General features: G+C 38.9%; 1 protein-coding gene across 1 annotated transcript in view; it reads left to right on the top strand.

The window, feature by feature from the left end:
- Positions 1–22,102, top strand: part of LOC126194722 (putative helicase MOV-10) — a 348,426-nt gene that overhangs the window by 155,069 nt on the left and 171,255 nt on the right. Inside the window, exon 8 of the mRNA XM_049932971.1 lies at positions 13,159–13,281. Within this exon, the coding sequence (XP_049788928.1) occupies positions 13,159–13,281 (123 nt within the window). The remainder of the gene's footprint in view (positions 1–13,158; positions 13,282–22,102) is intronic.

Below are 22,102 nucleotides of genomic sequence, written 5' to 3'. Positions count from 1 at the left end.
AAATTTGCTGAGTTGAGACCAAAACATTGTGTATTAGCTGGCCGGAGTGGCACACACACTGTCTGCGTGTGCACAACTCACCAAAACATAAAATTAATGATAGAAAATGCCAAACTAAATACAGTAACAAACAGCAGCTTAAACAATTATAAGCAGTGCATTGCAAAAATGCTTTGCAACCCATCATCAGTTGATTGCAACATGGGAAACTGTGAATACTGCCCAGGAGAAACTGTCATACGTAAAATTTTAAGACTCTTTTTCATGAAAACTTAATTGAACAAGTTCAGTTCCGACAGTGGATGTCAGTTGACCGATGTAATCTGGAAATTGTTCAGAAAACTTCTGAAGAATTAATAGATTCATTTTGTAGTAAGATGTCGACTTTGATTCGGCATGACTTTATTGCCAAGCAACAATGAACATTCCTTAACTCAACAAGAGAAAACCTTATGGAATCTGAATTTGTTGTCATATGTGATTTTTCAGAAAATTATAGTTTAGTTCTACAGGATGAAGCTCAGAGTTTCCACTGGACAAGACAACAGATTACCATTCATCCTTTTGTTATATATTACAAACAGGAAGACAAAATTGAGCATATGAGCTTTGTCATTGTTTCTGATTGCCTGGAGCACAATACAACTGCGGTTTACACCTTTCAAAAGAAGCTAATTCCATATTTAACAAATAAATTTCAAAAGATTCCAAAAAAGATATACTACTATTCTGACAGTTCAGCTGCTCAGTATAAAAATAAGAAAAACTTCCTGAACCCTTGCCTTCATGAGGAAGAATTCAACGTAAAAGCTGAGTGGCACTTTTCAGCCACAGCACAATTGGAAAGGGCCTTGTGATGGAGTAGGGTGTTCAGTAAAGAGACTGGCAGCTCATGCAAGTTTGCAAAGGCCATACCAAAATCAGATCCAAACCGCATGAGATCTATTTGAGTGGGCAGTAGATAATATCACAAATGTTGATTTTGCATATTCCACTCAAGAAGACTACGCTTCTTCAGAAATATTCTTAAAAAGCCGACTTGAAGAGGCATTGACAATCAAAGGAACACAGCGATTTCATGCTTTCATTCCCAACACTACATCAAAATTAATAGTCAAATACTTCTCAGGTGATATGCAGAATTGGGAGAGGGAAGTAACTACATCACCAGACAAACTGAAGTTACAAGATGTATCAGGCTATGTCACCACTGTATATGGCAGAAACTGGTGGCTTGGGTACATTTTAGAAAAAAACGAAGAACTTGATGAAGTGAAAATAACTTTTTTTCATCCATGTGGACCAGCTAAGTCATTCTCTTATCCTGCACATGCAGATGTCCTGTGGGTGTCAGTTGTGGATGTTCTCACAAAAGTGAATCCATTTACTCCGACAGGGAGAACATACATTCTTAATGAAAGTGATGTAAACCAAATCCAGTCAGCTTTATTAAAATGTAATATATGAAGTTCGAAGACAATTTATTGGGAAACTGCTTACAACTCAAAAATTAATTTTTGTCTCAGGTTAGTGTTAATGTATATTTTATAGAAAGTTGTTTCAAAATTATTATTAGTACCTGTTGTGTTAAATTTAGCTATGTACAGATACCTGTTACTCAAAAACAAGCATTACGTATTTAATTTGTTTAATAGTTCTATTTCAAACATTGTGGATCAGAACTAGTATGTAAATACTTGTACGTATTCATACTTTATTTCAGTTTGTAGTTAAATGCTCAATTTCTTGTTTTTGTTACATCAGTTGATATACTGTTAGTGAAGTTGTGTGCAATTAAAATAAGCAATCAACTTAATTATAAAATATGCTGATTAGTTTTGGTTTAATAAGGTGATGTTTTGATATTTCTAATACTTTTTTTACTTACCTTTCAGTATATTTTAAAGAAATTCCTGTTTGTTAAAGGCCAATTTGGTCAAACTATAGTCTGGGAGACGAGTCTTTGGTATTGACAGCTCGGTAGCGTCTTTCCGTTGCCTAGCGACTGCAGGCAGGCAGCCAATGACGGCCTGACTTTGAGCGGGTAGCAAGGGCCACGTTGCCGCTCTGAAACCCGGTCGCGCGCGCTTATGAAGCTTACCAGTGTCTCGCGTGCAGGCGGTGTGGTCGTTCGTCGTTTGTCTGAAGTTGAATTCGCAGTTTATTTCGTTTTTGTTGTTTTTAGTGTTTCTTTGTTTATGTTTCGTTGTAAACAATGTCTAGTGTGGCGGGTAGTACCAGCCCAACACAAGAAGTGAAACGGAGGAAGAAAAGTGTGCTACACACCCAGGCCCGTGAATTCGTGTGCTCTGTGAGGGATTACTTTGAGAAAGAAAAGGACAAAGGTGGGCCCTTAATTCCTGTTGTTCAGGTTGTGAAGAGAACTGCAGCAGCATTGAAAATAAGTAAGAACACTGTTGTAAAGATAGGGAAAGAACAGTATAATGTAGATTGTGACGAGAGTGGCACAACAAAGCTGCACACACCAGGAAAGAAGCGACCGAGAAATAAGCAGGTGACAGCTTTGGACGATTTTCAGAAAGACACTATTCGTCGTCATATATACAGCTATTATAAGAGAAGGGAACATCCCACTCTATCTAAATTACAGGTGTCGCTTCAGAAAGACTATCTTTTTAAAGGGAGCAAATTTTCATTGCGTACAGTGTTGACAGACATAGGCTTCAGCTATTCACTGTTTAACGGACGCAAAATATTAATGGAAAGGACAGATGTAGTTGCATGGTGGTGCAGATTTCTGCGCAGGATCATGGGTGTGGAATTCGAAAGTATAGTGTGGTTAGATGAAACTGGGGTCAATGCCAGCCATTCTTTACGTAGAGGCTGGAATGATGGAACGCCCGAGGGGACAATGGCAGTGCCTGTTGGCAAAGGAGGGCGTATTATTGGCTTACATGCAGGAACATCGAAAGGTTTTGTGCCAAACTGCTTGAAAATGTTTCGGTCAAAAAAGACGGGAGATTACCATGAAGAAAACAGTGTAGTATGTCAAGAATGGTTCGAGACATCGCTTATGACGAATCTGACAAGTCCATCAGTGATTGTTATGGACAATGAGCCTTATCATTCCGTTGTTCACGATAAGGCACCAACCTTGGCAACAAAAAAAGACGATATCATACAGTGGTTGAAACGGCGAAAAGTAGATTTCAGAGAAGATTTAAGGAAGGCGGAACTGCTTGAAATTGTGGCACAAAAGAAACCCCAATTGCCAACATATGTAATTGACGAGATTGCTAAAAGGCACGGGCGTGAAATCGTTCGGCTTCCTCCATACCACTGTCACTTCAATGCAATTGAAGGAGTGTGGGCGCAGATAAAAAATTACATTGCTGCAAACAATAAAAAATTCACGATCTCTGAAGTGGAAACTCTTCTTCCAGCAGCTATCAATAAAGTGAAAAGCGAGACGTGGGCTAAAATTGTAAACAGCACTGCAAGTGCCATCAGAGAGGTGGCCAAAACCGAAGGGGTTGTGGAAGAATGCATCGAAAATTTAATTATACATCTGGGAGAGAGCAGTGATAGTTCGAGTAGTGCTGAGGAAGACAATGTCAAATCAGATTCTGACAGTGATGTGAGTGGTGTTTTTCCATTACAGTAACTACAACGTATTCAGGAATGTAAGGAGGGAGTTTGCTATCGATCTACAACCAGATCATCATATTGTGAGTACTTTCTTCCGATTATAACTCTTAATACACTGACCAATTATTCTGTAGCGTGTAGTAGAACAAATTAATAATGCTAATAACTTAACAATGGAAACCAAAACTGCTAATGTTCAACAACTTGCGAAAATAGTTTTCATTTCAGTTGTGAAGTTTAACAAATAACTTTATTATTTTTCAGCATCTTAGATACTTGTACTAAATAGCTCTTATCAGTTTTCGAGTTAATATATTTCAAGCATCAACTTTAAATAAATTCACGTGTACCAATACGACTTGTATTTTGTCTCGCTTTTATTTCTGATGCTAGAGAATGCGTGTAGCAGACAGGGCGCCGCGTGCTGTGAGCCACGTTCGGCAACAGCGCCGTCTGCCCGCCGGAACTGTCAGTACCAATCACTCGTCTCACGGACTATAGGGCCGTTAGTGAAAAACTAGAGTCCGGAATAATTTTTTTTAACAGTGAACCCATCATCATCCCAGATCTATATTTTGCCATGTGATTTACAATAGTATGAAGTAGTTATGGAAATATTTTGAAAATTTTCAATTATGTACTTTTTGTAAAAAAAAAGTAAAATTAAATGAAAATATTAATTAGTATTTTGAAAAAGGTTATTAATTAGAAGCTATGTTTTGTTGTATATCCCTGGAAAGAGCATGCAAAATGCTACCTTTCCCAGTTCTCTAGCTCAATTAGGGCAGCTCCTAGGACAATTTAAAAAAAGTCCGTTCACACATTTTTGGCTGGTTTTTGAAAAGTTTACATAGCCATATTTCAGGAATGGTTTGAGATAAAAAATTGAAATTTGGTAATTTTTCTTAGTCTCAGTGTCCACTATAAGTATACCAACTTTCAGCAAAATCTAAGCGGGTGAGGTAAAATAGGTGTGTTGATTTGGCATGGAATGACTCTTCTGTGACTGCCCTTTGTAGAGATGCCCATGCCCATGCCCATTCCTCTTCAACTGAACTGCTTACTATAGTATTCATTATTAAAGTGTCTACAGGCTTAGAGAACTTCAAATGCACCTTATTATTTTTTAGTACATTAGTCTCTACTTCTTTAGGCATTAATTTTCCTGACACTTCTCTTAGGTTTCAGTTTACTTCTGATCATTACTAAATTGTTACCAGAGTGTCTTACAAACCAATATCTTATTTCAGAATCTGTCTCTGACCATAGTGTAAAGCAGCTGGAATCTTCCTGTGTCCCTGGCCCTTTCCTAGGTATACGTCCTCCATTTGTGATTTTTGAACATATATTCACTATTAGTAGCCGGAATTAGTATTTCTTCCATCATGCCTTCTGCAGACCCCATGTTCTCCTACATCTTCTTTTTCTTCCCCTGCTACTGGATTCCAGTAATCCATAATTATTAGATTTTCATCTCCCGTTACATACTGAATTATCTGTTCAATGCCCACATACGCTTCCTCTACCTCTTCATCTTCTGCTTGTGGCATCGGCATGTATGCATCAACTATTGTTGTTGGTATTGTTTTAGTGCCGATTCTACAAAGAACAACCCTACTGCTCAACTTTTCACATCGAATTTCTCTTTACCCTACCTTCCTATTTTTAAAGAATCCTACTCCGATTGCAGCATTTTATGCTGATGTTGTTATTACCCTGTATTCTTGTGACTAGAAATCCTTATCTCCTTCCATTTAACTGTGTTTTCCCCACTATATTTAGACTAAACCTTAGTATTTCCGTTTTCAGATTTTCTAGCCTCCCTACCATTTTCCCCACACACTCATAGAATGTACAAACCCAAAGCAAGGGTGTTGTTGTTGTTGTTGTTGTTGTTGTTGTTGTGGTCTTCAGTCCTGAGACTGGTTTGATGCAGCTCTCCATGCTACTCTATCCTGTGCAAGTTTCTTCATCTCCCAGTACCTACTGCAACCTACATCCTTCTGAATCTGCTTAGTGTATTGATCTCTTGGTCTCCCTCTACGATTTTTACCCTCCACGCTGCCCTCCAATACTAAAATGGTGATCCCTTGATGCCTCAGAACATGTCCTACCAACCGATCCCTTCTTCTAGTCAAGTTGTGCCCCAAGCTCCTCTTCTCCCCAATTCTATTCAATACCTCCTCATTAGTTATGTGATCTACCCATCTAATCTTCAGCATTCTTCTGTAGCACCACATTTCGAAAGCATCTATTCTCTTCTTGTCCAAACTGTTTATCGTCCACGTTTCACTTCCATACATGGCTACACTCCATCCAAATACTTTCAGAAACGACTTCCTGACACTTAAATCAATACTGGATGTTAACAAATTTCTCTTCTTCAGAAACACTTTCCTTGTCATTGCCAGTCTACATTTTATATGCTCTCTACTTCGACCATCATCAGTTATTTTGCCCTCCAAACAGCAAAACTCCTTTACTGCTTTAAGTGTCTCATTTCCTAATCTAATTCCCTCAGCATCACCCGACTTATTTCAACTACATTCCATTATCTTCGTTTTGCTTTTGTTGATGTTCATCTTATACCCTCCTTTCAAGACACTGTCCATTCCGTTCAACTGCTCTTCCAAGTCCTTTGCTGTCTCTGACAGAATTACAATGTCATCGGCGAACCTCAAAGTTTTCATTTCTTCTCCATGGATTTTAATACCTACTCCGAATTTTTCTTTTGTTTTCTTTACTGCTTGTTCAATATACAGATAGAATAACATCGGGGAGAGGCTACAACCCTGTCTCACTCCCTTCCCAACCACTGCTTCCCTTTCATGTCCCTCGACTCTTATAACTGCCATCTGGTTTCTGTACAAATTGTAAATAGCCTTTCGCTACCTGTATTTTACCCCTGCCACCTTTAGAATTTGAAAGAGAGTATTCCAGTCAACATTGTCAAAAGCTTTCTCTAAGTCTACAAATGCTAGAAACGTAGGTTTGCCTTTCCTTAATCTTTCTTCTAAGATAAGTCGTAGGGTCAGTATTGCCTCACGTGTTCAAACATTTCTACGGAATCCAAACTGATCTTCCCCAAGGTCGGCTTCTACCAGTTTTTCATTCGTCTGTAAAGAATTCACATTAGTATTTTGCAGATGTGACTTATTAAACTGATAGTTCGGTAATTTTCACATCTGTCAACACCTGCTTTCTTTGGGATTGGAATTATTATATTCTTCTTGAAGTCTGAGTGTATTTCGCCTGTCTCGTACATCTTGCTCACCAGATGGTAGAGTTTTGTCAGGACTGGCTCTCCCAAGGCCGTCAGTAGTTCTAATGGAATGTTGTCTACTCCCGGGGCCTTGTTTCGACTCGGATCTTTCAATGCTCTGTCAAACTCTTCACGCGGTATCATATCTCCCATTTCATCTACATCCTCTTCCATTTCCATAATATTGTCCTCAAGAACATCGCCCCTGTATAGACCCTCTATATACTCCTTCCACCTTTTTGCTTTCCCTTCTTTGCTTAGAACTGGGTTTCCATCTGAGCTCTTGATATTCATGCAAGTGGTTCTCTTTTCTCCAAAGGTCTCTTTAATTTTCCTGTAAGCAGTATCTATCTTACCCCTCATGAGATAAGCCTCTACATCCTTACATTTGTCCTCTAGCCATCCCTGCTTAGCCATTTTGCACTTCCTGTCGATCTCATTTTTTAGACGTTTGTATTGCTTTTTGCCTGCTTCACTTGCTGCATTTTTGTATTTTCTCCTTTCATCAATTAAATTCAATATTTCTTCTGTTACCCAAGGGTTGTTACTAACCCTCATCTTTTTACCTACTTGATCCTCTGCTGCCTTCAGTATTTCATTCCTCAAAGCTACCCATTCTTCTTCTACTGTATTTCTTTCCCCCATTCCTGTCAATTGTTCCCTTATGCTCTCCCTGAAACTCTCTACAGCCTCTGGTTCTTTCAGTTTATCCAGATCCCATCTCCTTAAATTCCCACCTTTTTGCAGTTTCTTCAGTTTTAATCTACAGTTCATAACCAGTAGATTGTGGTCATAGTCCACATCTGCCCCTGGAAATGTCTTAAAATTTAAAATCTCATTCGTAAATCACTGTCTTACCATTATGTAATCTATCTGAAACCTTTTAGTATCTCCAGGGTTCTTCCATGTATACAGCCTTCTTTCATGATTCTTGAACCAAGTGTTAGCTATGATCAAGTTATGCTCTGTGCATAACTCTACCAGGCGGCTTCCTCTTTCATTTCTTAGCTCCAATCCATATTCACCTACTACGTTTTCTTCTCTTCCTTTTCCTACTATCGAATTCCAGTCACCCATGACTATTAAATTTTCATCTCCCTTCACTACCTGAATAATTTCTTTTATCTCATCATACATTCCATCAATTTCTTCATCATCTGCAGAGCTAGTTGGCATATAAACTTGTACTACTGTAGTAGGCGTGGGCTTCCTGTCTATCTTGGCCACAATAATGCGTTCAGGAAGTCTGTAGTCTAAATATTGTAGAGGAGACCAAGATATGAATAAAGTAAGCAGGTTCAAATTGTTATAACATGCAAGACTTAAAGTAGAGATGAAGAGAGAGACTAGTTGGCATCAAACTAGTTTTTGGACTGAAGATCACGACAAAAAAGAACATGAATATCTCACTTGAGTAATTGAATCTTTACATTTCTTATAACAGTTGTGATCTCTGTATACAGTTCATGCTAATTGTAGTTCACTGCACTATGTGGCAGTAAATAAGCAGAATGCATACATCAGCAGTATTGCTTCAAAATAATACTGAAGTCACAATGTTGTTAACATTTGGACACATACTGAAATTTATCTATTTATCTTATTTCTCTCATACATAATTTCTTTATGAACCTAGGCTTTTATTGAGATGTATAATAATTTAAATAGTGATTGCCCCCTGTAAAGAATTTGAGGCATGGGAGGTTTGATGCATATATCTTGTCATCTACCATTACCATACCTGTCACAAACTAAGCAGCAAATAAACAGTAATTTAGCGAAAGATTTGAGCAGTAGGTAGCCTTACATACACAAGGTTTCTTGTCCAGCATATGGAACATGGAAGTGTAAGTACCATAACTGTAGTATTAATTTGGAATCAAATGATAGCATCAGTTAATACTTTTTTGATTGCCACAACAGGTTTTGACCCCAAAGGCCATTTGCCATGGTTTATAATTGATGTCATGAGAGTACACAGACATGGTGCTGTCATTTGATTCCAGACTATACAGTGTCCAGCTTCTTTTGTCATTTTGTTATGTCAGAGTTAGCCTGTCTAACAACCAATAGTACATAGCACTCTGATGACAGTTCATTGACAATCCTGTGTACATATTTAGTTTTTAACATATGCATATATCTGATGACATGTTGTTGTTGTTGTTGTTGTTGTTGTTATGGTGGTCTCCAGTCTGAAGACTGGTTTGTTGCAGATCTCTGTGCAACTTTATCCTGTGCAGAGCTCATCATCTCTGAATAACTACTGCAACTTACATCCTCCTGAATCTACATCTACATGATTACTCTGCAATTCACATTTAAGTGCTTGGCAGAGGGTTCATCGAACCACAATCATACTATCTCTCTACCATTCCACTCCCGAACAGCGCGCGGGAATAACGAACACCTAAACCTTTCTGTTCGAGCTCTGATTTCTCTTATTTTGTTTTGATGATCATTCCTACCTATGTAAGTTGGGCTCAACAAAATATTTTCGCATTCGGAAGAGAAAGTTGGTGACTGAAATTTCGTAAATAGATCTCGCCGCGATGAAAAACGTCTTTGCTTTAATGACTTCCATCCCAACTCGCGTATCATATCTGCCACACTCTCTCCCCTATTACGTGATAATACAAAACAAGCTGCCTTTTTTTTTTGCACCCTTTTGAAGTCCTCCATCAATCCCACCTGGTAAGGATCCCACAGCGCGCAGCAATATTCTAATCAGCTTACTTTATTCCTCTCTTGGTGTCCCTCTACAATTTTAAACCCCATACTTACTTCCAGTAATTAGTGATCCCTTGATATCTCAGAATGTGTCCCATCAACTAATCCCTTCTTTTAGTCAAGTTGTGCCACAAATTTCTTTTCTCCCCAATTCTATTCAGTTCCTCCTCAGTAGTAACATGATATACCCATCTTATCTTCAGCACCAAATTTCAAAAACTTCTATTTTCTTCTTGTCCAAACTATTTATTGTCCACATTTCACTTCCGTACAAGGCTACACTCTAGGCAAATACTTTCAGAAAAGACTTCCTAGCACTTAAATTTACATTTGGTGTTAACAAATTTCTCTTCTTCAGAAACACTTTTCTTCCCATTACTTGTCTAAATTTTATATCCTCTATGTCGACCATTGTTGGTCATTTTGCTGCCCAGATATCAGAACCTATCTGCAATTTTCAGTGTCTTGTTTTCTAAACTACAAAATTCCCACAGCATCACATGATTTAATTAGACTACATTTCATTATCTTTGACTTGCTTCTGTTGTTCCATCTTATACTCTCCTTTCTAGACACTTTCCATTACAATGTTATTGGCAAACCTCAAAATTTTCATTTCTTCACCCAGGACTTTAAATTCCTACTCCAAATTTTGCTTAGGTTTCCTTTACTGTTTTCTCAAATGTACATATTGAACAATATTGGGAATGGCCTACAACCCTATCTCACTCCCTTCTTGTCCACTGCTTCCCTTCATACCCTTGGACTCCTAACTGCTGTCTGGTTTCTGAACATATTGTAAATATCCTTTCACTCACTGTATTTTACCCCTGCCACTTGTAGAATTTGAAAGAGAGTATTCCAGTCAACATTGTCAAAAGCTTTTAATACTGAGCCTACAAATGCTGTAAACATAGGTTTATCTTTCCTTAACATATCTTCTATGAGAAGTCATGGGGTCAGTATTGCCTCGTGTGTTCCTATATTTCCTCAAAACCCAAACTGATCTTCTCAAAGGTTGGTTTCAACCAGTCTTTCCATTCTTCTGCATAGGATTCGTGTTCGTATTTTGCATCCGTGAGTTATTAAACTGATAGTTTGGTAATTTTCAAACCTGTCAGCACCTGCTTTCTTTAGAATTAGAATTACTATATTCTTCTTGAAGTCTGCAGGTAATTCACCTTTCTCATACATCTTGCTCACCAGATGGAAGAGTTTTGTCATGGCTAGCTCTCCCAAGGCTATCAGTAGCTCTAACAATGTTATCTACTCCTGGGGCCATATTTCGAATTAACTCTGTCAGTGCTTTGTCAAATTTCTCATGCAATATCGTATCTTTCTTCTTATCTTCATCTATGTTTTCTTCCAATTATATAATGTTGCCCTCAAGTACATCTCTCTTGTATAGACCCCCTATACACTCCTTCCACCTTTCTGCTTTCCCTTCCCTGCTTAGGACTGGTTTTCAATCTGAGCTCTTCATATTCATACAAGTGGTTTTCTTTTCTCCAAAGGTCTCTCTAATTTTCCTGTAGGCTGTATCTATCTTACCCCTAGTGGTATATGCCTCTACATCCTTACATTTGTCCTCTAGCCATCCCAGCTTAGCCATTCTACACTTCCTGTCTATCTCATTTTTGAGAAGTTTGTATTGCTTTTTGCCTTTTTGATTTGCAGCATTTTTATATTTTCTTCTTTCATCAATTAAATGCGTCTCCTATATTATCCAAGGATTTCTACTGTGCCTTGTATTTTTACCTATTTCAACACTCAACTGCCTTCACTATTTGATCTCTCAAAGCTGCACATTTGTCTTCTACTATATTACTTTCCCCAGTTATAGTTATCTGTTGCCTACTGTTCCCCCTGAAACTCTCAACAACCCCTGATTCTTTCGTCCTATGTAGGTCCCATCTCCTTAATTTCCTTCCTTCTTGCAATTTCTTTAGTTTTAATCTGCAGTTCGTAACCAATAAATTGTGGCCAGTCCACGTCTGCCCCTGGAAATGTCTTAATATTTAAAATCTAGTTCCGATATCAGTCTTACCATTATATAATGAATCTGAAACCTTCCAGTTAATATAGCATTGACTTAACCCACATTCGTGATAGTTCTCCTACAGGATTGAACATGATGGATGTAGAAGGGGCAGTGAAATGAAAATGAGACAGATTTAAAAAGTAGGTAAACTGTTCATTATTCCAGAAGTAATTGCCATAACTGTCAATTCATTTATCCCCCTGTGAGACAAGATCGTCAGTGTGTTCGTGGAAAAATGTTTGTGGTTGCCTGCAGAACCAAGATTGCACTCAGGAGTGCACTTCTTTGTCCAAAGCAAATTGATGACAATGAGTATCTTTCTTCAGGGCTCCAAAAATATGAAAAACGCCTGTGGAAAGATCGGCACAGAATGGAGGAAGTGTAATAAGTGCTTCCCAGTGAAACTTCTGCAGCATAGTTGAAACAACCTTGGCAATGTGTGGCCGACCATTATCCTACACCAGAATGATGTCATTCATCAACATTCCTGTGCATTTGCACTTGATGGCACACTTCAGTTTTTGCAAAGTGTCCACATACTACAGTGCATTAATTGTGGGACCATGTTGCAGAAAGACAATGAGCAGTGGCCCCCATGTAGTCAGAGAGAAAGGTCATCATGATTTTCCCAGAGCTGGCATCAATTGTTTGGGGGGGGGGGGGGGGAGGGGTGAATCCATGCACTTCCATTGTTGACTCTGACACTCAATCTCCAGCTCAAATTGGTGATGCCACATTTCATCTCCTGCAAAACTACGGGACGCAAAACAATATTCATTGTGATAGCATTCCAGGTGCTGCAGTGATGTTGACATTCTGTTCAACTTGTGCTCCTCCATCAGGATCCCTCAATTGCATACAAATTTTTTGGAACTTCAGATGCTGTACCATGACGGTGTGAGCAGTACCATGAGTGACGCCCAACACGAGCCAAATGTCTTCCACCATCCATCATTACTGATGGTATTATCCACCACAAAAATGACAGAAGGAAATAATGACACTGTGAGCCTGTCTAGATCAATTGCTGTCTTTCAGTGACATCCGACTTTCAGGAAATCATTTATTCCATGCAAACACATGGGGATGTGACATACTGTGTTGGCCATACACAGCAGATGTTTGGACATGAATTTCGCCTTCTGGCACTCCTTCCACAGTCAAAAACAACACTTCACCTCAATGTTCCTTTCTATGTCCTCCAAAGTGAAGCCAGATGCATACATGACTCACTGACCTCACATAGCTCATCTGACAAACAAATGGCACTGTGATAAACGTTTGCACTGTTGCTTCCCAATTTCCAATAGGGGTCACTTCTTTGCATACACCTGCCTGTGTTAACATCATTTGTACCATGCTCAATATACAGTTTCTCGTTTTCATCTGACTGCCTCGTGTATTATTCTGTGTTTTTTGATACTGATTACATTTTTATAAAATTGCTGCTTGTATTTAGTTACCAATCCTGTGTTACTTGTAATCATACTGATTATGCATTTGATTTTTATTACAGGGGACCAATCAAGCGTATGACAGAATATACGCTCCCATATGATCACTACCTAATGTTTTATTTTTGGCCAGGTCCTTGGGAGAACATGACAAGTGAACAGTGTGACACACTCTACAGATTTACGTGAGTTTCCTACCTATTGCATTTAAACCTCATTACCTTCACCATGTGTACTGTATTACATAATTTTTAGTTTTATTGGGGGCACTTCTGCTATTACTAGCTTTTCCCCCTATGCTGTTCCTTTGCAGATAGACGTGGGTAGAATGATTTTCTGGTAGCCTCTGTACAAGTTCTATCTTTTAGTTTTCTCATCATGGTCATTTTGTGAGGCTAATGTGGGAGAAAGTAATACATTGCCTGACTGCTCAGAATGTATGCTCTCAAAATTTTACCAGTAAACTTCTCCATGATTCACAACATCTCTCTTGTAGCGACTTCCACTGGAGTGTGTCGAACATCTCTGTAATGATCTTTTGCAGTTGATCCTTTGAAAATTGCACTACTACAGTGTTCAGAAGAATTAGGGGCACACATGTATCAATGTCCAGTATGTTAAATCTATTTCGATATAGGCAGCCTGTGGTCTTATTGCGTGTACTGAGATTTTCATTTTCAGTGTAGACAACTATAAAAATCATTCACCATGTATTGTCCGTGTTGTGTATTACAGTGTCAGGTGACCCCTCAACGGAAGTGAGTATCATGTTCCAGTATTTTCTAGCAAGGTACACAGATGACAGTTGTCATTTGTGGATGTTGTATTTAACCAAGCACGTACATTGTGACATCTTAATGCAGTGGAAATTGCAAGTATGGTCCATTTGATCCAGAAAGAATGGAGTTTAGACTGTGTTGCTGCAAATGACAATGCCTCTCCTGCTACAGGTAGACAGGTCAATATACAAGGTGAGTTGGACAATATGGCTGACACATTACAACCCCACGTGAAGACTGACATCTGACCATCTCTGCCTTGCGGTATCTTACAAACACTGCCCAAGCACTCCAAGACAATCTTGGAAGAGCCACTGGACACACTGTGTCTGATCGGACTGTAATGTACATATTATGGGAAGTTGACAAGACCGCAGCTTGCAGCTCACCTTCATGTCTGACATTCCAGTGTCACCTGGTAACTTTGTCACTGATGAAACTTGTTACTAAGATGAGTCCAGATATCCTCTGGTACAAGGTGGTGGCTGTATTTATATGTGGATACCCATGTTGAGTGGTACTTGTCAAAAGTTGTCCAGAAAACTGACAGATTTCCAAAGTTCTTCACCATGGAGAGGCTTCAGTGTTGATAGCCATACAGATATTGTCCTTGTCCACTGTCACCTTACCGCCAAGCAGTCATGTGTATGTGGGACATGTTTGACAGACTTGTTTGTGGTCGCCCTCTTCCATCACACGCTCTCCAAAAACTTTGATGAGCTGTCATTGAAGAATGGGAATGGATACCACAGGGTGACATCCATAGACTTCCACAGAGTGTGACACTTAGGTGTCAAGCAATGATAAATGCTCATAGAAGAAAGGGCATACACATTATTAAAGCTCTGAGTCCAATGGAAAACACTCACAATGATGGGATGGATGATAGCTTCCACTTTATTTTAGACACTGTTGAACATTTCAGTTCATTTTATGTGAGTGATCAAGATTTAAAGTGTTTCGTTGTGTACTTAATTTTTGAAAGATAAAGTTATAATTTGGTAACATACCCAACTGTCAGTTATTGTTCACTGAAGTGTGGAAGATGCCCAAAGTCATGTTCCCCTAATTCTTCTGAGCAGTGTATTTGCTATTAACTCTTGATTGGTTGTATCATTTTTCATAACAGGAGCGGTCGCTTGGCGTACTTTACACATCTCTAAAGAATAGCTGTCTTTCTGTTACTAAGGTAAACGTGTGAGGAAAATCAGTTTAATTTTAGTTAATTAAATAATGATAAAATAATAAAATATAAAAATAAAATAAACCTGCATTATATGGGCTATGTCACTGTTTTAATTAAATGACGATAAAATGAACTTTGATTGTATCTCTCTTTTGCCAGGTACAACTGTTAGCCTATAGTAATGATCAACTCAAAACACTGAATAGCGTGGTTACGTCAGAGACCTGCCAACTGTTTGAGTACTAATTATCTCGTAGAGAAAGGTCTCGTTGTGGGATTGTGCTTCTAGGTCGGAAACTAGGTCTCTCTCTCTCTCTCTCTCTCTCTCTCTCTCTCTCTCTCTCTCTCTCTCTCTCCACATATCGTAATATTTTTCTCACTTGAACATAGGCCAATGCAATTTATCGCTATGTTAGTGGAAGCAGTAGTGAAGGAATAGGTACAATCTCACAATTGTGAAACAACAGTAGGATGAGACAAGACAGTGTTATTTGTGAATGTTTGTGAATGGTGTACATTATACATAAGTGCAGCTGCTTGAGAGTTATTCCAAACTGGTAAGGATGTCATATTGATCAACAGTACTCAGATGAAACAGGCTTTTGTAAGTATGTTGTTTCTTGGATTAATTATATTTTCTTAAGAATGGCCCAATTTGCCTTTCCTACTACAGGATGTAGAAAGTGAAACTGGCCTGAAAAATTTTTACGATAAAATTAATGCGCGATTAATCATTGTTAATGAACAGAACAGTTTTTGGTTTCTACAGGGCCTGTTCTGTGCCATTTTGTGAATAAGTTTTGCATTGCAGATTTGCTGAAGGTTTTGTCAAAACATTTCCAGTCTTAAACTTTTGGGGTGAATAGTCCTGCACATGATTTCCCTGAATTGTGCTTAACATAACACTTGACAATGAAAACTGGTCACTGTAAACAGTGATACACACTCAGTCAAGTCCTTTACATTTCTCAATTTTTTTTTTTTCCGATTAGAACAGTGTGTCAAGTGCTGTCTGCAATGAAATATTGAGTGCAGCACAAATATGGTCCAATTTTGTTTACTAAGGAACAACACAGAACTGTATGAAATGCCTTGCCGAAGTCAAGGAACACGCCATCGACTGAGCACCTTTTTGCCTATGGCATTCTGAAACTCCTGGATGAACAGTGTGAGCTGATTTTAGAAAGATATGTTTTTGCAGCCCGTGTTGCTTTTATGGTGTTTTTTTTTTCATTCTCCAAAAGGTCATGATACATGAGCATAAAACAGTGATGTAAGCCTATAATTATGAGTTTTTGTCCTATGACCCTTCTTAAAAATGGGAGGGACCTGCACTTTCTTCCATTCACCATTTACCATTTGCTGCCCAAGTGACCTATGATAAATTACTGCCAGAACAAGTTCTTTTAATTTCTTCTTGGAGAACCTCACAGATATCACATTTGGCCCAGGTGCCTTTTGCATTCTTCTTGTAGATCCTCACAGGTACCACATTCGGTCCAGGTGCCTTTCCACTGCTGAACAATTTTAGTTGATTTTCTATTCTGCAACCACTTACCTAGTATTTTGGTGTTTGTGTGTTGACTGAAATTCATTCGATGTTCAGTCTTCCGTGGTGAAACAGTTTTGATAGACCAAATTCAGTATTTTGGCTTTCTCTGTGGTTTCAGTTTCAGTGCTGGTATGGTCTCAGTGAGACTCAATAGAGATTTCCATCCACTTGACTATACATAATTCCAAAACCACATAAGGAGTTTTAATCATATCAGTTGGCTAAATCCTACTTTTAAATTAACTGAATGCTTCTCACATTGCTGTCCTTCGACTCAGTTTTGTTTTAATCAGCTTTCGTTTGTCAGCTAGTCTTTGCTAAAATCTAGGATTGAGCTCCCTGTGCTTTTCTAACAACTTTTAACATGGCTGTTGGACCACAGTGAGTCTTTTTCATAACTCACAATCTTGTTTGGAACATTATGCTTTAAGGAATATTGTATAATGCTCTTTAAATTTATATATTTGTGCTACAAATCTTCATCCCTAGAGCTAAATATTTGATGTCGAGTTCCATTTCTGTCCATTCACTCCTGTTAAGCAAAAATATTTTTCTACTTTCGTTAAATTTCTTGTAACAACCTTAGTCATAGATTCTTCACTCTGACCTCATCCATTGAACCTTCTTGTCAGGTCAGTTTTGAATCCTTCTCCTCCATGGTGCATAAGTCATCTAGAGATCCATTTGAACTTTTCCATCAGACCAAAGAAAATGATATGCCCCTCTGCATTTTGCCATTTGTTTCTCTCACTTCTTGGCAGACTTCCTGGCTCAACAGTTACCTATACTGTGATCGCTCACATTGAATGTACCCTACACATTCTGGGGCCCATTAATGACACTTACTACCATCCAGATGTTGTGTTATTACTACAGAATTACCGTATTTACTTGAATCTAAGCCGCTCTCGAATCTAAGCCGCACCTGAAAAATGAGACTCGAAATAAAGGAAAAAAAAATTCCCGAATTTAATCCGCACCTGAAATTTGAGACTCGAAATTCAAGCGGAGAGAAATGTTTTAGGCCGCACCTCCAAATCGAAACAAAGTTGGTCCATTGTAATATGAGACACAATTTAGGTCGAATGAATGACGATACAGCTACAGTAGTTTGGTTCGAGTCGTAAGCTTAGCAGTAAAGCTTTACCAGGTAGCCATTGCTATGCGTCAGGCGCTCCGTCCGTATTTATATGGGTACCCTTCCTTTTTCGCGTGCTTCGTCTGGTTTGAATCGATTGCTTATTTTGCTTTGATCTGATAAGTGCAGTTTTCTTTGTTATAGGTGTTTGTCACTCTAAGCTGAAAATGCATTACTGTACTGTGTCATGCATTGTTTGTCGCATTCTGATAGTGCGTGTTTACAGCCTGTCGTCACTCGCGGCACGGCTTACTTTTGTGCACGCTACCGCCGCTTACAATTAAAATAAGGGGAGGAATCGTCTCATTAGCGAAACAATGGCAAGAGACTGCTATTTGTTGTTACTTACACTGCTGCTTTCTTTGATAATGATCAACAAGAACCAAATAATAGACTGTGTATGATAGAACATGTTCTGAACGAGAGTTAGGCGAAAATTTTTCTCCGTTTGATAATCTTTGCGGCCGCTTCTTTAGTACATCAAATTCTGCACAGAAATTAGTCATCTTAGATTTAAAAATCTAGTCAGTTGCCGTGCTTCATTTCTGACTGTATCTCTATTAGGCATAAGAATAATACAAATATAAACATGACACGATACGTATATTCTTCCGCGTCAGCTGTTTCACTCTAGTTTCGTAATTTATTACGCAGACAGGATTTAAATGAGATAGCAGCAAACACGAAACAATACATGGCAGAATGTTTATATTCGTATTATTCTTATGGTGAAGAGAATACTGCATGTGATTCACAATTCATAAAAGTTACTGTTAGCAACCATCTCTTCTCACAGGTAGGCTCACAGGTAGGAAAAAATTCGGAACGTAGAGTTGGTCATATTGACAAACATCCCAAACAGTCTTGCCAGTCGGATTTTCGTAGTACATTGAAATTCTGCTACATTCGAAGATGAACAATATGGAATTTGTATTTACTTCGTTGGATAATGTATGAAAATGCAGTGGTCGAAACTCGGGGCGGAGAAAAGAAGCTCGTCTTCCACCTTTTTTAAAAAAAAAAAAATTATTTACTTACTCAGAGGCTTTGGCGCCAGTATTTATCTTCGTGCCTACAAAGCATGACTGTGTAGTGCTACATATATTTGACGGCAGAAGTTAGTTGTGGTGGCACCTACCAACATTTTTCAGAACTTCTGCTTACTTTGCACTCGATTCTAAGCCGCAGGTGGTTTTTTGGATTACAAAAATTGGAAAAAAAGTGCGGCTTAGATTCGAGTAAATACGGTAGTGGCCAGTATCAGAGTCCTTTATACTTTCACTTGCATTTGCAAAAATTTCCTAATCTGATGGCTCTTAAGTAGCCTGCCGGACCTGAGGTAGTGCTACCCTTGGAAAGTGTCAGTTTTGACCATACACAGTCTTCTTCCTCCCCTCCACAATATTGCTGCCTTGATTGTATTCCTCTGGACACAGCACTCTAGGAAACGATGCAGCAGGCCTGGTAGCAAAAGAAGTTATGAAGGTGGAAAGCCTTCAGAAGGGAGTACTTTGACCACCTTGCAGTCAACGCTGCTTCAGCTTTTGGAAGGTTGGAACAAAGTATAGTTCATTGTGGCCTCTACAGACAAGTTATGTGGTTCACAACCACAGTGTAATCTTCCCTTTACCTCTCTTGATCAGAATCTACTATCCTTTGCCAACAACACTCAAGCTGTAGGTGGTTTACTCACAGTCCTATCCTTGAGCAATAGATTCTCCTCAGTTGTTGTGGCATCTCTGTCAGTGTCCCATATCCTGTTTGTGCCCCAACTTTGCTGCTTTGTCGCGAACGCTGAAGCTTGACAACTGTCTCTACAGTTAGGCACTGGCATCCAAGAAACAGATCCCTGATTTTAAGTTTTGTTCCAGAGAGTATTTTGTGTATGCTCATTTAAAGTGTGTCATCCAGGTCTCATCTCTCTCTTCCTATACTGTGATGTGAACATTCAACTAGTATTCTGTAGTGACTGGGGGGGACTGTGGGAAGAATCTCTGTCTGCTTTAGGCCAGCTCACCTCTCTGATTTGTTTCTTTTCTGTCCTCTACATTTTCCCTGGCTCTGCCTCAGATGCATCTTCAAAGATCAAATTGGTAGTCTGTCTTTCTCTTCTCATAAGAACCTTTAGGCTACAGTTATTAAATGAATGACCTTGATGTTGAGCCTCTTTCAACCCCACCCGTGCCAAAAAATTCATTCACTCATTCAAATCATGATTAGAGCTAGTCACCTGCATTTCTCCTGGCACATAATACTTTGATCCCAGAGGTTAGCCACTTATATTTTTGGTTCACTGTAATTATTCCTGCCAGCCAGTGTGGTCGAGCGGTTCTAGGCACTTCAGTCTGGAACCGTCCTGCGGTCGCAGGTTCGAATCCTGCCTCTGGCATGGATGTGTGTGATATCCTTAGGTTGGTTAGGTTTAAGTAGTTCTAAGTTCTAGGGCACTGATGACCTCAGATGTTAAGTCCCATAGTGCTCAGAGCCATTTGAACCATTTTTAATTATTCCTGAGTTTTTGTAAAGACTATTTTTATGGTAGAATTAATTTTTTCTATTACTATGTTTCCTTGGCAAATGGCTTCCCATTGCTCACTGAGCATAAATCTCTCAGAACAGTGTGATCAAGTAGTCATTACTGTGAAAGTGTACTTTCCCATCTTAACTAAACCCGGCAGGAGATGCTTTGCTGCTATCACTTAACCATCATGCGGTGAGAAACCATTTATTATGGTGGTCACACATATTTCATTAACCCTTTGACTGCTGGAGGCACACGATCCGCTTGGCACGCTGAGGCGCTGTGGCCTGCACTGTCATCCCTATACCTGCGCTAATGTGCCCTGACCTTCGAGCTGCCGCCTGGGGCGGAGTGCCCTTCGCTGCCCCACCCGCCCCGTGCTGAATATTTCTACAGTGACTGAGACTCCACACGAAATATTGTGTCCTCTCACGGCTGATACAGAATACTCGTAAATGCTCTCACTATGTAGTTCCCCTGCAGGTGAATTGCTACAGAATCAAACTGTCTGGTAAAAACTATTTTCTGTCACCAAGAATCATATCTTGCTTGTAGTTTTCTTGCACTATTTTTGTAGATTATGACGAAAGCGGCGTGATTCGTTAGCCTTACATCAATAGTTTATTGTTCTTTCTTGGATACCCGTTTATAATGTCTGCATTTATCTATGCGTTCCTCACTGTACTAACTCGAGAACGAATAAAATAAGCCATAGATTATAGATTACAGCACATTATTTTTGTTGTTCAGAACATCGTATTACATCGTTTATAGGAGAAAGCGACAGACAGATTATCTTTCATATCGCACTACAACATCGGAATTTACTGTGAGCAACGGTAAGAACAATTTTACTTCAGGTCGTTAAATTCGTGTTCTGGTGTGATAAGAAATTTCACATTGTCTACTGTTTGTATTACTGAATTGCCCGAATATTTGTTGCGCTTTGTAATTACCTGATTATACGTAATTTTGTTTCTTTGATGAAATTTGTACAGTACTTGTGATTGTTGCACATAAGTATTCAACAGATTTTCCAACATTTGAAAGCTGTGAAATCCCTGTCTTTTTTGTTAGAGCATTAAATTCACTTATAGAGAAAATTCAAAGTCATCAACTGTAAATTTAAGCCTTACTTTTACACTTTGTGAATATGTTTCCCATCCTTCTTTTTGATCTGGGCTTTGGACCAGCACTGGCGAAGTTAAAAATTTTTATTTTGTTTTTCCCTTTTTATAATTTTTTTTTTTCAAAAATTTTTATAATAGCATTATTGTATTCATTCTATGCTGCAATTAGCAATTCTCTTTTGTGTGGTATTTTTCAAACCAGGGTACGACACACAATGGTACCTTGCAAGTTTTACATTCGCACCTGCTTTCTCGACGCCCTTTTTGCTTCCAGCAAACAATGCATCTACGCGTTAGTGCACTTTTCTTGGATTGCTCACTTGTTATAATGTCTGGAAAATGCCTTCCCACAAATCTTAGAGGATTATCATCAGAACATCTTCCTCTGCCAGCTTTTCTGCGCTCTTAACGCATACGTTTCCGTAAGTTCCCTTACCAGTGACAGATGAAACTCTGCTATCGTCATTTTACGAACTGTTAGTGATCTGTGTAGGACATGAGCATTTAAAACACACAGATCTAGAACATGAAAAAAGAACTTTTTATTCCACTTCATTGTTTTTCGTATACATCCGGCAGAGCTAAGCAGCATATCAGAACAGTCAACTGCTCCTATATTCAAGTTATAATCTACAATGCTTTGTGGTTTCTTAATTTTTTCTCCTGTATTCCTGTCAATCTTTCCTGTGTCAACCATTTC

Source organism: Schistocerca nitens, chromosome 7, assembly GCF_023898315.1.
Source record: "Schistocerca nitens isolate TAMUIC-IGC-003100 chromosome 7, iqSchNite1.1, whole genome shotgun sequence".
NCBI classification, from domain to species: Eukaryota; Metazoa; Arthropoda; class Insecta; order Orthoptera; family Acrididae; genus Schistocerca; species Schistocerca nitens.
This window is presented reverse-complemented; position numbering and strand designations above follow the sequence as displayed.